The sequence below is a fragment of the Euprymna scolopes genome, chromosome 25 (assembly GCF_053919585.1).
Source record: "Euprymna scolopes isolate OS-2025 chromosome 25, ASM5391958v1, whole genome shotgun sequence".
In the NCBI taxonomy this organism is placed as follows: domain Eukaryota; kingdom Metazoa; phylum Mollusca; class Cephalopoda; order Sepiida; family Sepiolidae; genus Euprymna; species Euprymna scolopes.
In genome coordinates, this window is record NC_136506.1 from 61,435,580 (window position 1) to 61,453,879 (window position 18,300).

Here is an 18,300-nt window from a genome sequence, read left to right on the forward strand (position 1 = left end):
GCGCTAACCATCGCTGTCAGAGTATTAATGAGTTTGTATTCTCTTAAAAATAGAAAACTGTTTTTTCTACTGTCAAAACGAAAGCAGAAAAAAAAAGTTTTATTTTTTATTCTGGGTTTGTCAATTTAAAATTTCAATTTTGATTTCCAAACAATACTATTTTGTTGTTTTTAATGCTTGTAGTACACATGTACTACAAGCATTAAAAAAAAAAACAAAAAAAAACAAGAAACTGTACTAAGTATATGCGTTTGTTTTTTAGTGGCAAAAAAACAAAACAAAAACAAATATATAACAAATAAAAAGGCACTTGTGCACTTATGCTACCATGTTGAAATAACATTATTTAGAAACCCATTTTTAACATGGGAAAGGAAGGATGTTTTGTTAACTCTTCTGTACTTTCATCTAACAATTAAACAAAATATATTACGAAACTTGAATTTATTTTTAACTCATTGTTAAGATCATTTTTTTTGAATCTGTAAAACAAACCCGTTTTTTTTTAAATTGTCTACAATTTATTACCTACAATTACTACAATTATCTAAATAATTAGACGTTCGATAAATATCATTGTGATGCATTTTGTAAATTTTTACCTTGTTTCCACCTTAACATTTTTTTTTAAAATGACTACCTTTTAAGGTTTTCGGGTAAGCTGAAAATGAATATCGCATTTAAATTTTCCACAAATAAGTAGCTTTCCGGATATTAAGCAATGTCATTTCTTATGTTATTGCTGGTGGCCATCTTGGTACACGTGTTTACACATAGTTTCTCAGTGTTAGATTTGCACGCTTGCGTGTACCAAGATGGCCACCCGCAATAACATAAGAAATGACATTGATTAATATCCGGAAAACTAATTATTTGCAGAAAATTTAAATGCAATATTTGTTTTCAGCATTACAAAATTGAAAATTGGACTGGTCCCAAAATGCAGAAGTTCTGGTCGACTATGGGAATTTCCATCTTTTACAGAAAACCAAAATCTATATGGAAAATTTTATTTGATTTATTTCTGACATTAATTCATATCTACTCAATTTTTTTTTTCTTTGGTGAGGAGGCAGGAAAATGCCTGCTCTCAAGAAAGCTATATTTAAATCTATATAATTATAAAACTCAAATGACCTTGTAACGAGTGATGTAACCCACTTTCCGGTTTATGACATCCGATTGCGCATGTGCGCATAAACATTAACCCATAACAACGTAAACAAATAAACACAAATCGTTTCTTTTGCAGATTTTGACCTGTGCACTAAAATATTAAGGTTATTATTTCGAAATTATTTAACATGGGAAGAGTGAGGGTGTTTTGCAACTATTGTTTATTACAACTATACTGTCGCTATTTTCTTACAACTAAACAATTTTAACCCGTTGACAAACATAAGAACAATTGTAGTAAAGCCAAGACTACTACTACTCTCTATTCATTGCTTTTCCTTCCTTCCTTTTTTTATTTTTTGTTTACATTTCTAGTTGTGTGAGAACGGTGAATTTGTTGACACATTTACTAATCTGTTTCAATATTAGTTTTATTTTATTTTATTTATTTAGGTATTATTTTTTGCTTCAGGTTTTATTAATTATTTTTTTTTTAGATTTTAAGTTTCTATAAGTTGGTTGAAGGATTCCAATATGGGTTTTTCATTCTTATATTTCTCATCGGTAGGTTCATGTGCGTTTTTGCTGCTAAATGACTTTCGTTGGCGTTCGATTTGTAGGAAAATCATGTTTAATTTTCGCTTTTTTGAGCGATTATTTGGAAAAATAGGCAACTTTACACAAATAGGGAGGATTTTTTTTTCATGTTTGAGTGATCCATGTGATTTTTCATTTTAATACACTTTCATAGAAATGTTTCTGTTATATCAAAAAAAAAAACCTATTTTCTTTATGTCACAAGTGTCACGCTCATACATGAATTCCATAGCTAATATAACATACTGACCCAACGGGTCATGGGTAGTCCAGTACTACTATAATACTTAGTTTTGTTCATGAATAAACACCCACTATATGATACCATGCGCCAGTTTTAAAAAAATTGAAATTTGTACATCTAAATTTATAATTCATGGCTTATGGTAAAGAGATACATCAGATTTGATTGCATAATCAGAAAGAACACAAAATTTTACATAAGAGTGCCAAGTTTCATGAGAATAGCTTGAAAAATAAATAAATGATGTTGAGGTCCGTAATTTAGCCCACTTTTTATAAAGAAAAATGTCTACGGAAAAGCCTAAATTTTGGCACTTAAAATTCTCATAATTTTTTAACTACTGATGGTATTTGCATAATTCAAACGGTTTCAAGCATCTTTTACATAGCTCTTTTCATGCAAGTTGATAAAACAATTATCTAAAAAGAAAAAATCAACGTGTAATGCTTATGGAACACATACATCAAATCTGTTGCCAAGGTCGCTGGAAAAATAGTGGGATCCTTCTATCGATCCAGTAGATATCTACCTGCTGATGCAATTCTCTATCTATATAGGAGCCAGGTATGTCCAAGAATGAAGTATTGTTGCCACATCTGGGCAGGAGCTGCTAAAAAGATCTTATCCTGCCTTAACAGAGTTAAAAATAGACTTAGTAGTCTAGTGTGGAATGCCCTTTTCTATTCACTGCAACCTCTTTCTCACAGAAGAGACATTGCGAGCCTGTCTGCTTTGTTATTTTCATGGCAAGTGCTCGTCTGAGTGCCAATCTATGGTTCCCCCTCGCCAAACATTCACGAGAAACACTCGTCTAACTGAAAACACTATCACTAGTTTCCCTCACTCTTTATCTGTGCCTAAACCTAAATGTGGATTCCATGAACAGAACCTCTTAGAACTGCACACCTATGGAACTCTCTTCTGTTTGCCTGCTTTCCAGCTGACTACAATATAGTCGTCTTCAAATCCAACATAAACAAGTTCTTGATGAGGTGTTTCCCTTAAGCAATCCAATTTACCAAACTTACACTTCTAATGATTATCATGATATTATCCCTTTAACTATTGTACACACTTTAACCCTCATCCTGACATCCTGAAGTTGCCTCTGGTCCTTGATGATTCCTTTTAGAAAAAAAAAAAGGAAAGTTGGTAACTAAATTGCCCAAAAACTAATAAATATTAGTCTTTTTTATAACACAAATAGGTCACAAATACGTAGGTAAATCAAAATGCTTTTTTTTTTATACTAATTTCGCAACTGTATATTTTATAAAATAAGTTTGTGCTTAATCACATTGATTTAATTCAACGGTATTTTTTACAGGAAATAGTATTAAAAAAGGTCATATTGCTTAATATTCGAACAACTACCTATTTGCATACAATGAGAATATTTTGTATTTAAACTCAAATAGGTCACAAATAAAGTAGGCAAATGATAATGCTTTATTTCATTTGCGGACAATTTATGCAATCTTCTTTGTTAAAAACACAAGTAGGTCAATAATAACATAGGTAAACGATAATTTTTATTTTATTGACTAGCTGTACCCTGCCACGCGTTGCTGTGGCTCAAGTTGGCGCAATGGAAAAAGTTCCAAAATGAGAAAAAGCATGTTTCTTATAGGTTTAATTTTCCATTTTGCATGGGTACACAGTTTTTGTTGTTCCATTTTCTTAGCTGATATAGAGAATTTCTGGTTTGGTAACTCTTGAATACATAACATAAATTGTCCATGTGAAAAAACAAAGCTTGGATTGGTTTATATTTCACAACATGATAATTAGTACACCAAATTTCAGTTGCAATACATGCGGTGGCATCCCTGGCAAATATAGCTGTCGGATAATTAACCACTTTATCTGCTTTCACAACAGTGTTGATGGATTTGTATTTGACTACCTCACTTGGAATTTTACATTGAATAATAGCGTTAAGTTCATGGGCGTCTTTGTATTGACCTGCAAGAATAGCTCATTCACTCAGTCAAGTGGAATTCTTATATTTTGAATATCTGCAAAAACCTTTTAAACTAACTGTTCTTTTGATGAAATAAAATTACAGAAGTTAAAAGTCAAAGAATTTTGCCCATAACTCTGATCAGCTGGCACTTTTTCGTACCCAATTTCCCACAAATGATGCAAAAACATTTTGTGCGGATCGAACAGTCTGCAACTGGATATGCATATTTTGAGTTAAGTTTAATGTCTTCACATGGAACAAAAAAGTAGAGTATTTGAGGCAAGCATTTATTTCATCTGCTGATGTTGATTGAAGAATAACAGGTAACATTTGTCTGAAATCTTCTGCAAGCAATAATACTGCATTCCCAAATGGTCTGACATTGCCATGCAAATCTTGCAAGGATCGACCAAGAGGCTCAAGTGATTTTTTTGCGTACCATTGTGCATTCATCCTAAACAATAAGTTTGCATTTCTGCAATATTTTTCCCCATATTGGATATTTTGGAGATGTCGAACATGAAATTTTTGAAAAATTGAATGTTTTAAAGTAGAATAAATAATTCTTCTACTTGGCAGCAAGGTCGCAGGTATTCCTCATGCAGTAAGGGCTAAAGCTATGTCATTTTGTTACCAAATGGCTGCCAAAATCAATTTAATTAGAAAGGTTTTACCAGTTACTTCTGGTGCTGTTCAAGGTAGCAGTAACTTCCAAATAACTTCTATTCTCACAGTAAATTAGGTGACTAAAATAGGATTTATCCATGTTTTGACAATGCCTTATTCACTGTAATTAATTTAGGAGACTAAAATAGGATGAGGGATTAGAGATGGACAGATAGGAAGATATATACATAGAAAAGAGAAAGTGAGATGAAAATAGAGAAAGAGAAGGAGATAGAGAGATAAAGGGATTGATAGATAAAGAGAGAGGGGAGAGTTAGAAACAGAGAGACAGAGGAAAGGAGAGAGATAGAGGGAGTTAGAGAGAGAAAGGGGCAGATAGATTGAGAGAGGGAAAGGGAGAGATGGATAGAGAGAGATATTAAGAGAGGAAGAGAGAGAGGGAGAGAAACAGGTGAACTACACTTCACCGTTTTTTTCCTCGTTCAGTAGAGAAGAAATCTTTCGAGACTGATTTTGGGAGGGGGTGGGCTAGATTTTCCACGCATTAGAAACCGACCGGGTTATCTGTACTTTCACCTAACAAATTAATAAAAGAAAAAGATTTTGTAAAATTTGAATTTAACATGAAAATACTATTTTAAAAAATAGCACGAGTGCATAAGTGCCACTTTATGTACTCCTTGGGCGTTGAGTTCCATGGCGACCAGCATAATTATTTAATGCTCGCTCCCTTAGCCAGTCAAGGCTAATCTAATGCTCGCTCCCTTAGCCAGTCAAGGCTAATGCATGATTCATTGAGGTTGGCTTAGTAATTAAACGGTTTATTGATAATTTTGTAACCCTTAAACGCATGCCGGAAGATTTAAATTGGTTCATTATTGTTGTAATGAAAAAAAAAAAAAAGTTTCATTCAACACAAAACCAAAAACACATTAATGATAAATGATTTATTATTCTATTCATTGAAATTTACTAATTTTTAGATAAAAAAAAGTAAAAAAAAAGTAAAAAAAAAGTTAATAAAGAATAGTTGCTTATGTGCGCATGTAAAAATGTTTGTAAAAGTGAGAAATTATTTTAATCATTTAAAATACTTGTCTTATTTTTAGATTAGGTCTACCTTATAATCACCCCAACATCCTCATCTTAAGAACAGCTTCCAGAATAAACATCACTTTTGGAGGGGGGGGGCTATTTGCAAAATTTAACTGATATTTGTTGTCAGCATACCCACCCGAAAATACTATTAAAAAAAGGGGAGGGGTTCAGTGCCCGTTGCAGAGAAGTAGATTTATTTATCAATGAAAGTTGCGAAGAAGTAAATTCATTTATCAATAAAAGTCGCCATTTAAAAAAGAAAATTGTGGAGGTGGACCTAAATGTAAATATTTACCCAAAAAACTATCCTGAAGTTTATTACAAAAACTTTTTGTTTTCGCACTATTCAACAATTTGTTCATCCGCGCATGTAAATTAAAAAATATTTGTAAAAGTGAGAAGTTATCAGTAAATGATTTATTTATTTTATTTTTTTTATTTATTTATTTTTTTTACATTAGGTCCACCTCCACAAATGTTAAGAACGGCTTTCAGAATAAACACCCTCAACCTCTCCATGTTAACAACGGATTTCGGAATAAATACCATGGGGGGGGGGATTTGTTGTCAACATACCCATCCGCAAATACTATTAAAAAAAAAAAAAAAAGTCGATAAAAGTCGTCATTTAAAAAGAAATTTAAAATCAAATGTTTGTAAAAGTGAGAAATTATTAATAAATGTTTAGTAACATTTTTCGGTGCTAATACAGAGAGTGATCCGCGCTATTTTTTAAATCGTATTTCCACGTTTAATTAAAGTTTTATGTTTTTTTTTATTCAATTGCAAGGTTAAAGTATAGAATAGGTACAAAACACCCTCCCCTCCCCATGTTAAGAATGGCTTTTTAAATAATGTTATTATTTCAACACGGATCACTCTCTGCATGAGTACCCATTTTTCTTTTAATATTCATAAAAAGTAAAACTTTTTTTCAAAATAAATAAATAAATGTTTGTAAATGTGACAAATAAGCGTTTAGTTACGGCAACGTCAGTAAATAAAAGATGTTACGTGCAGGGTGGGGTGGGGACTAAGGGAGCGACTTATTTTTTTCTGCTGGTCGCCATGGAACTCAACGCCCAAGGAGTACCAAATTGTAATTTTTTTTTTTGTCAAATAAATAAATTTCAAGCAATTTTTACAATAAATAATAGATAGCAACTTCGTTAATTTTACGACTCGCCCCAGCATATTATAAACACCCTAACTTCCATATGTTAAAACGGCTTTCGGAATGACTCCCCCCCCCAATCTCCCCATATTAAGAACGGCTTTCGAGGTTTATGGAAGGGCGTGTTTTTTTTTTTTAACATGGGGAGGTTAGGGTGTTTATAATACGTTGAGGCATGTCGTAAAAATGAAACAGTTTAGAAAAAGTTGAAACAAACTTTTTTAAGTAAACAAAAAAAGAAAAACTAAACAATTAAAACGTAATGTTTCATGAGTGAAAAGCCTTAACATAAATAAAGGTATTTAAAATTTAAAAATTGGTAAGTACATAAATTAATTTAAATTTTTAAAATATGGGATATTTTTTTTGTGCTAATGCAGAGAGTGATCCGCGCTATTTTTTAAATCGTATTTCCGCGTTTAATTAAAGTTTTATGTTTTTATTCAATTGTAAGGTTAAAGTACAGAATAGGTACAAAACACCCTCCCTTCCCAATGTTAAGAATGTCTTTTTTAATAATAACGTTATTATTTCAACACGGATCATTGCCTGCATGAGTAAGTTTTTTTTTTTACTTATCTTGTAATTCGAGAGTTGTTGAAACGAAAGTTACCAGAAATATTATTGAGCAGTCTTGCAGAAACGACTTCGAAAAATATTTATATTTTAATTAATATTTTTATAATTCGCAATGTAAAATTATTTTAATAACATGCAAACATTCATTGACTTAACAGATAAATTTTCTGAAAATTTCAATTAAATTGGTAATGTAGAAATATGGTTGTATAAACTTTGAACGAACCAAAATTACATTTTTATATACATTGATTTCGTAACTGTATTTTCTATAAAATAATTTTGTGCTTAAAATGCAAATATGTCCCAAATATCGTAGGTAAAACGAAATTGTTTTATTTTTTTAAAAATAACTTCTCAAAATCACTTAATAGATTACAAAATAGGGATTATAGAGAACAAAATCACTTAATAGATTACAAAATAGGGATTATAGAGAACAAAATCACTTAATAGATTACAAAATAGGGATTATAGAGAACAAAATCACTTAATAGATTACAAAATAGGGATTATAGAGAACAAAATCACTTAATAGATTACAAAATAGGGATTATAGAGAACAAAATCACTTAATAGATTACAAAATAGGGATTATAGAGAACAAAATCACTTAATAGATTACAAAATAGGGATTATAGAGAACAAAATCACTTAATAGATTACAAAATAGGGATTATAGAGAACAAAATCACTTAATAGATTACAAAGTCAATTTTGTGCACTGAAGTAACACCAACTCAGATGTGACAGCAGTACTCCATCTCAGAACATATCTGACTTTTCCATAGAGTATTGCGTTAGGTGTCATACTTTCTGCAATCATAGAATGATTCAACCATTTTCCCAGCAACCTTACAATAAATACAACCATCAACGTCATGTGCAGTCAAAATTCTAAAATCATTGGAGATCCACTTAATATTAATTATCAAGTTTTAACATTGTTAGAATTAACATTTAGTGCTATTTGGCAATTACAACACTAGGAGGGGAAAAAGCCCCACCTCCAATCATCCAACTTTTGGCATCTATATATCTTCTGTTTATTTTCAACTATTTTCTTAAAAAAGGAAAAAAAAATTCTGATTAAAGTGCAAATAAGTATCAAATTTTTATATTAACAAGAAAACTGAAAATATATTACTGCTAGTCATGGAGTGTGTGGGAAATAACTGAGAAGCATGTAATACAACAGGAAATGGAAAGTTGTTTTTAGTGCAAGTATGTGGGTGGGGTAAATTGCTGAACGACAGCAAATACATGCTGGTGGAGTGGGACATAATATAAATTATTGCGTACTAGTAAGAAACCTAGGAAATGAGATCTTAATTTGGAGAATTATTTTCACATTTTTCTTACTTTATTTAGCAACATTTAGCCTTTTGGGGGCAGTGAGCTGAGGGGGGAGGGTAATCACATGAATGCATTTTCAAATAGCTGGCAAAATTGTTCCAGAGTTAAGGTTCATGATAAGACAGCCTTGAACCCTTTAAAAAGTGCAAGAATTCAGATCTCCAAATATTTCAAAACGATATTTTTAAATTTTAGAGTTATTGTTGCCACAAATTCATAGGTGAGGTGTCATTCATACAACTAAGAAAGACAAGGCAAAAAAGGTAACGGTAATAGCAGAGATGACAAACACAGATGATTGGATAAAAACGATAGATATTGTGTATTTTATGTACTACAGGAAAAACAGTAAATCGTAAGGCAATGGAAATCGTGTATCAGAATCGTTTTGGAGCAATGACGGGTGTGATTGAAGTTCGGATGCTTTGGAGGTATGAGGACATGCCTCAGGTTGATCTGGGTCGTGTAAATGAGATCTGGTGCTGTAACAGGTAGATGACACCAGAGCAAGGAGGCGGACATAGGGGTTGGTGCTTGTGCTCAATAAACTGAGCCACCAAATCTACTACTAAGAGTGAAAAAAAATTTTTTTTATTCTAAATTGTTTACATTTTCTATTATTGATAATCGAAAGTATTCAATTTCTTTTAAGAAAGAAGCTTACTTTGTGATTACATACAAATCATTATTTCTTTCACCAGATTACTTCACACCCACACATTATATATATATATATATATATATATATATATATATATATATATATATATATATACACACACACACACACTGTCTGTACCATGCCATTGCCTGAGAAAGGAGATTAACTACAGAATAGTTAACATGGTAAAAATGATTTTCTACATCTGTACATCCAGTAAACAGAAAGAATATGCTGATCTTATATGCTAGTTCTGTATTTGTTTTAGTTACATAAAAGCAAACATAATTCGAAAGATGTTATTTGTTCATAAATTTTTGTCCTTAAGTTAGTATTTCAGTTCAAGCAATGTAGAAGCATGATGTTTATTTCGTAACATGTTGATTTATTTCATAACAGTCACACGTTGAATCAATCTGGATTCAGGATTTTTCAAATTAAAAATGCTATAATACAGATGGATGTCTCCTGAAGTGACAGATAAAAGAAACTTATAATGTAATAACTGAAACACATTTTAATTGTAAATGTCTTTGTAGAATTAATGAAAAAATAGAACAATAATTTTCACTGGAAAGAATTGCCTCAGTGTAGAAAGATTTCTCCATAAGTGAATGATGAGATGAAAGAATAGATTGCCAGAATGGAAATTGCAATTTAATGGGAAATTATCAATTCTTGGAATGAAACAAACTTGTTGGAGTGTTTCTCTTGAATTTTTTGATAAAAAAAAAAAAAAAAAAAAAGATTGAGTATATTATTAGAATCAGTTAAGCATGGTTCTGCATTGTAAATAAAAATTAAAAAGCAGGCGTAGAAGTAAACATGGGGTTAAGAAATTTAACAGCAGGTGCGTGTCACAGTTTGAAAAAATTACTTAAAAAAAAAAAAACTGTTACGGAAAGAGTTTAAAGAAAATACATGTACTGTTTTCATCAAATGGCACCATTATTCGTATCAGAACCGAGAGGTTTGATAAAATGTTTGCCATTTGAATAGAAAATGAACTGGATATTGGTGTATAGATAAGTGCTAAAATAACTTGGTTTTACAAACGTTTGGTTCTGTAATGATAGTTTAAGGAAATGTAAAACTGATTCCTCTATTTAATGCAATAAATGTATATGTAATGGTAATGCGACAGTTGAATGAAATATAAAGATTTGTTACATTTGTTAATTGCCATATCTGAGAAGAGTCGAGGAAGCAAGATGGTTAATATATGAAAAAATAAAATAAGTACAAAATTATTTCGTTATTTTAATTTTTTTTTTATAGCTGACTAGTTTTGTAATTGTAAAAAGAAATATAATTATAAAAGACTTGTTTAATGTAAATGATTTATATGTAATGAAGTTATGTGATCGTTTAAGGAAATATAAAGATTATGGTATTGCTACATCTATAGTAAATCTGGATAAGCATACATCTTAGAAGTGCTGCTGGTTAAAAATCTGCCAGTGATGCTGGGCAAGTGAGAGGATTTAATGGATAGAGTGTGAAAGTGCTCACTATCATCTTTGTGGAAATATACATTTGAGAAGCATTTTGTTCAAAATAAATGTAATAATTTTTAAACTGGGATGAAATGTAGTTTCGTAAAACATGCTATAAGTGACGAGAGAGAAAGATTTGTTTTGGATAAATTTCCTATTGAAACTCATGACAAGAAAAAAAAGTATATCTTTTTTTCAAGGTGTTAAAGTAATTTTTTTACAGCCATTCCCAAACTTACAGCATATGGTATACTTAAACTTATCCGAGGATAACCAGCATTTCCAACAGGAGTTAGCCATAAGACTTAGTTAATTATATTGTACTATAATCACATTAGGGCCTCAAACTAGAAAAAATTGGTAATATTTATGTAATTGAAAAATCAAAACTCATGATTGCATTTTAAATATTTTTGTAAAAAAACTGCCTGCCTATATTAGCTTTTCGATCTGCAGACAGTATTGATAAAGACGTCTGTAAATGTAACCTCCATGAATCAAAAATAATAACTGAACTGTTTAACTCTCCTTTCTCCCCATTTGCACAGTTCTGAATAATCACTGTATCATGGTTGATTTTTTTTTTTTTTTTTACATAGGCATCACCACTTATCAAGGCCAAGAGGCCACTCAAGGGTAAGAGTTAAAGAGTGTACAGTAGACACTGGACAATATAGTAATCATTAGTAATGAAAATTTCGTAAATTTGATAACTTATATAGAACGGCTCATCAAGAACTTATTTACGTTAGACTTGAAGACAACCATATTGTAGTCAGCCGGAAAGCAGGAAAACGGAAGACAATTCCACAGGCGTGCAGTTCTAAGAAAGAAGCTTTGTTCATGGAATCTACGTTTAGGTACAGATAAAGAGTGGGGGGAATTATTGATAGTATGTACAGCTAGACGAGGGTTTCTTGTGAAAGTTAGGCGAGGGGGGACCATAGATTGAAGCTCAGTTGAACACCTTCCATGAAAATAGCGATACATCAGAGACAAACTTGCAACATCTCTTCTGTGAGATAGAGGTTGCAAGGAAGAGAAAAGGACATCTCCTATGAGGCTACGAAGTCTATTTTGAACTCTATCAAGGCAGGACAAGTCCTTTCTAGCAGCTCCTGCCCAGATGTGGCAACAGTATTCCATCCTGGCTCTTATATAGATAGAGAATAGCATCAGCAGTGAGATATTTACCGGATCGATAGAAAGATCCCATCATTTTTCCAGCGGCCTTGGCAACAGATTTGATGTACGTGTTCCATTTAAGATCAGGAGTAAAGGTTAAGCCCAGAAGCTTGTCAAAACTTGAGGCCTCCTGAAGACGAGAGCCATTCATTTCAATTGATGCCAGATGTGGATCAGAATGTTGATGATGTAAAGAGAGAAGCTTGGTTTTAGATGCATTAAAAGTAACCAGCCACTCCTTTCCCCATTGTATTACGTGCTCAAGATCAGAGGAGAGAGAATCAGAGAGAACTTGGTCATTTACTGTCTTAGATGTGCTACCATAAATGGTAGTGATTGGACCAGATATCATTTTTTACTTTGTTTAATATTCACTGTATGGCTATGTTGAGCTTATGGCTTATAGTTCTGATAAATTATGCAAAATTATATCTATAAGTTTTTTCTTTTTAAATTCTGGCAACAAGTGAAGCTAAACCAAATTTAAAATCTATCTTTAAAAAAGAAACATAAGACATTAATCAGGTTTTCACAGAAGTCATTCAATTTTTGATAAAAAGAAAAATGACTTACGAATTCTTCAACTGCATTAAATATCTCTTGAGTTCCTAAAATAAAATAAAAAGTATTTCTTTAGCTGAGAAAATTTAACATGGCAGCCAAACACATGTGGCTGACTATCATGTTTACGATAGTCTTGTGAAAGGATATATACATATGCACCATGCAATAAAATGAAGCAGCATAAAAACTGGTGGTCTAAGTAGAGTCTAAATAGATAATACCATCAGAGTGGAATTCATAAAAAAAAAAAAAAAAAAAAAAAAAAAGGGTCAAATTTAAGTTCTGTTCACCAGCCCGTATCTCATTTGGTTTTGGATAAAAAATATATTCCATTAAAGAATAAATCTCCCTTTTACGTGATGTTTGTTTTTTATTTGTTGAATAAAAATTCAATTTTACAGACTTATTTTTATGACACCCCACAAAAATGATCAAATTGTAATGTGGAACATTAGCTTTTAATTTTTACATTTTCAAGAAAATCATACACCTTATTCAAAACTCTTGCACACAGAAAAAAAAAAAAAAAAAAAAAAAAAACCCTAAAAATAGCACCAAATCAAGCAAAGAATAATCTTTATTTTCATATGAAAATTGACACTTTAAAATAAAAATACAATAGTACTTACGCAGTGAACTCTGTTCTTAACATATGAAGGAGAGGGTGAAGATATCTTCATTGTTAAGCCTATTGGTACAAAATCGAGAAGACAATTTATACAACCCGAAATTTGCAACCTTCTAAAAGACTGTCATCGAACCTTCTTGCTCTCCCTGATAAGCACAGGTTCCAGTGACCACTAATGACCAACACAAGAAGCATCTTGTCATCAACTATACCCAGATCATCAACCAGCTCATGTACCTTAATGCTTATCCTTTACCAAGAATCGACAAACTAATATTAAAAAAAAAAAAAAAAAATCCTGATCGATCGTTGTTTTTACTATTGTTGACTTGCAGAATGAGTATCATCAGATACGAATACAAAAAATTCAAGCTTTCAAAGCCCATGGAAATCTATATAAATTATGCTGTATTGCATTTTGTGTAATGGACAGTGTACTATGTTTCCAATGATCGATAGACAATCTAATAAAACGCAAAAAGGTCGCTGACACATTCATGAATATCGATAACATCACTATATGCGGTTGTAACATGGCAGAACGAAGAAAACCTTAATCGTTTTTTGCCAGGAAGTACAGCATAAGTTTCAATGAGTACAAGACTTGTGTTCGGAGAATGGGATGTCAGGATCGTTAAATATTCAAATATCAAGTAAACCAGCTCATTGTATTTTTAAACATGATTTATTCACGGCAGAAAACTTAAATTATTTACAGAACAATATTCAATGTCCAGCGAAGCTGCCATTTTGTCAGTTCCACCTGAAACTCTCTTTGTCTTTTCAAAGATCTATAAGACGCGATATTCCCTTTTATCGCTATAACACCTCCCCTTTGAAATATGATGCTTTTAGGATGCTTGATGTGGGTCTATTTGTTGATTTGCACCTTCATTGCATCCTTTGCATTGGACTTTTTCTTCTCAGACTTTGTTTTTTTTACTGCATGTTGCTGGAACACTTTGAGGTAATTCAAATGTGTCCAGTAAAATATTTAATGGAATGATTGTGTTATTTGACTGTTGCTTTGGAAGATATAAGTGACGAAGTTGATTTGCATGTCTGACCCAAATAGATGATTGTACATACACATCGCAGATTACATTACCAGAACGATGCACTATGTAACCTTGTCCATTTTTCTTTACCATTGCGGTAGTCTTTTACCAATACAGGTTGTCCTGGTAGGAATTTACATGACCTTGCTCCATGATAGCAATTGATTTTCCATCATCCTGTTTCTCTTGGGAAGAATATTTGATGGACAAATAGCATCCATTGGTAACCATATTGCTCTGTTCATCAGTGATTCAGTAGGAGACTTTATTTGGGAGATTTGGAGTAGCTTTGTAGCTACTTAGAAATATTTCTATGATCTTTCAAATAGTTCCTTCCCTTTTAACTTCAAGAGTGCTCTCTCGAATGTATTGACAAAACATTTAGCATGACCATTTTAGTGTGGATAGAAAGGTGGAGATCTGAAATGCTGAATACGGTTTTGTTTACAGATGAAAATTCTGCTGAGGTAAATACAGTACCATTATCAGAAACTACGATTCCAGGAATGCCCAACCTGCCGAAAATTTGTTTTTTTACACTTTCATTTGAGGTAGTAGGGTTCATCTGGAAGACTTCTGGCCGTTTACTGTTACCATCAACCAATATTAAATGATGTGTGCAAAGTACGTGTAGTCACGACCAACGAGTTTCTGGGGTAGGCCATACATGCAATGTTGTTTTCCGAGGAGACTTTGCAACCAGTTGACATTCGGCACAACTTTTTACAAGTTCCTCTAACTGCCTGTCCATGTTTGACCAATACACATAGGCACGTGCCAAGGCTTTCATCCGATTAATTCCCTAATGTCCATAGTAGAATTGCTTGAGAACTGTTCTGGGGTTCAAAGTGTTCCATTGATTTTGGATAAAGAAGTGAATGTTTTTGGTCAGCTTGTGAGATGAAAATGTCGAACTTTCTGTAATAATGGATCTGCGGCTATAGCCTCCTGGATCATCTCTGAAGTGACAGGTAGCGATCTCACTGTGGACACAAGCGTAGAGACAACTTCAGGTTCCACAGATATAGCAGCGATGACTGTGTCTTCAGGTTCCACAGATATAGCAGCGATGACTGTGTCTTCAGGTTCCACAGATATAGCAGCGATGACTGTGTCTTCAGGTTCCACAGATATAGCAGCGATGACTGTGTCTTCAGGTTCCACAGATATAGCAGCGATGACTGTGTCTTCAGGTTCCACAGATATAGCAGCGATGACTGTGTCTTCAGGTTCCACAGATATAGCAGCGATGACTGTGTCTTCCGGTTCCACAGATATAGCAGCGATGACTGTGTCTTCCGGTTCCACAGATATAGCAGCGATGACTGTGTCTTCAGGTTCCACAGATATAGCAGCGATGACTGTGTCTTCCACTACTTTTTGATGAGAAGATGTGAGTCTGGATAACGCATCTGACAATTTTGCTGCCTGGTTGGTACTATATAGAAAAGTTGTAATTTAAAAGCATAGTTGCCCATCTTTGTAAGTGGTTTGCTGTATAAACTGGAATTCTTTTCCTGGAATCAAAAATACTAATAAAGGGCTCGTGATCTGTGATCAGAGTAAAATGATGGTGATATAGTATTTTATTAAATTTCTTTACCGCGTAGATAATTGCTAGGGCTTCTTTCTCAATTTGTCTATACTTTCAGTCAGTAGGTGCATATGTAATAGCTTTTTCGCTTCTATTAGGAAAAATATAATTAAATACTGCTCTGACTTCATAGTCAGAAGCATCCGTCACAACAGTAATGTCTAATGATGGATTGTAGTGCGTCTGCAATAGATCAGAATTTAAAAAAATGTTTTGATCTTCTCAAATGACTCTTTGCATGTGCTTGACCAGTTCCATTTGGTATCTTTTTGTAAAAAATTAATCAGAGGCCCCCATAACTTGTGCAGCTTTGGTAACAAAGAACCATAATGACTTACAAAGCCCAGAAAGGATCATAGTGTTGCAAAATCATTACTGACCATTGGGAATCAGTTCTACATTTGTTCATGATTATATACTGCCAATAATGTTACACCTCACAAGCGGATTTCCCAGTACAATCGAAAATCAACATCTAGCACCTCTTTTCCCAGTTGGCTTTTAAATCCAGGCTCTGTCCCAATGAAACGTAACCTACGGTCATCTAAATACAAACCATTCGTCAATGAAAGAGTTGCTAGAATGCAACCTTCAACATGCTCACATTAGACTTCCAACTGGAAGAGAGGAAACAGTGTCACTTTGACAACTTGCCCACAAACCATAAAATATATCACCCACTACTGCACAATTGTTATCTCACTGGAAGCTCAATCTCTACTACCAGGTATCTCATTTAAACCTGGCGTATTCTAAGAACCCTGTGAAACCTCACATGCCAATATAACATGCAATAAAAACCTATTAGAACTCCTTAAACAACGTGTCCATCCCTATCATCTAAGAGACAGAAATGCCTTTGTATATCATTCCATAACCCCACCCTGAACAGTTTCCACTTGGGGTGAATGTCATATTATTAACATTATTTACAGAGTGTAAACTTAATCTCCTATTTTTCTATTACAGCCTACATACATATGTTTCTGGATGAATAAAGTCTTATTCACAGATTATCATTTGCCTTCTGTATTCTGAAGTTGTATCTGGGCATCTATATATATAAAAGCGAAAATGTGTGTATGCATGTATGTGTGTTTGTATGTCTCGCAAAAAACTTTCGACACGGGTCACAGATTTTCACGAGATTGGTATCATTTTAAAGCTCGATCCTTCGCCCGACAAATATCGAAAAATTGGCCAAAAACATTAATTCCTTCACCCTAAAATCATTAGTTTTCTACAGGGAGGGGCCAGCAAAAACCGTCCTCTCATGACAAGTTCACTTCTACGCATGCGCAAATGACATCGGAATATGATTTAGTTTAAATATTAAAAAAAAAAAATGACCTAATTTTGTCAAGGTCGTCTTAGCTCAGTTCATTAGAGCACAGCCTCATTATCTAAAGGTTTTGGGCTCGAATCGTGGTGTGAGATGTCTTTTTTTTTTTTTGATTTTTAAAGGTTTAATATTGAAACAGGGTTATTTAAGCCATTTTTCACATTCTGTTTTTTTATGGTTTTTATTTTTCAGATTTTTTAAAAAAGTTTTAATGTTTGTTTTTCTATTTTCTTTTTGCATCACATTCGTGTTTTCTTTTTTTGTTTTTCCAATTTTTACATTTGACATCGTTCGTTTGCCTTACGTTAGTTTTTTTTTTTGTGCTTTTTTTTATTTTTTTAAGTTTTAACATTTTTTATATAAAATACTTAATAATTTAATATTTAAAAATATTTACTTCGCTTATTCTTGTTTTGATTACCCCCCTCCCCACCCGAGCACACACACCTCTAAACACTCGGGCAACGCCGGGTACCCCCCACTAGTCTAATATGAAACACACAAAATGGGAAAGTTTGAAATGTTTGAGGCTTCTCATTTTCAAATAGACACTTTTCTCATTAGTAACCTGTGATGTCTAAGGACAGAATCTTGGTGGCTCAACAATCTTTATTGGTTACCTAAATGGTCATATGATTTGCAATTCTCCACTTTGGCACTTAATTGGGGTTTGATGGGATGTCAATCAATCAAGCGGATGGTCACAACATGCCTTAGCAAATGTTCTTGGATACTAAATCTGAAACTAACAGCAACTTAAAACTGTATTTGGTAAAAGTATACCATTTGTGTATGCCCGTCTCAAGCAACACCTTCATTGGCAGAAGTTGAACTCCACGTTGGTTAGTACATTAAAAAAAAACAGTGAATAATGCTAATGTTTTTAGAGAAAATAAAGTTTAAAAAGACTTAAACGGGCAAGTGAAGTGCTCTTTAGCCTTGATAGGCTTAAGAGGTTTTGATAAAAGCACTGATCTCCACCACACTGATAAAAATTGTGCCTTTTTTTTGCAGA

The 18,300-nt window shown here is 32.9% G+C and overlaps 1 protein-coding gene across 4 annotated transcripts in view; it reads right to left on the bottom strand.

Annotated features, from left to right (window-relative positions):
* LOC145247386 (ragulator complex protein LAMTOR3-B-like) overlaps positions 1–18,300 on the bottom strand; it is a 43,186-nt gene that overhangs the window by 11,764 nt on the left and 13,122 nt on the right. For all 4 annotated transcript variants that reach the window (XM_080109073.1, XM_080109075.1, XM_080109074.1 and 1 more), the window contains one exon: positions 12,673–12,707. In XM_080109073.1, the coding sequence (XP_079965199.1) occupies positions 12,673–12,707 (35 nt within the window). The remainder of the gene's footprint in view (positions 1–12,672; positions 12,708–18,300) is intronic.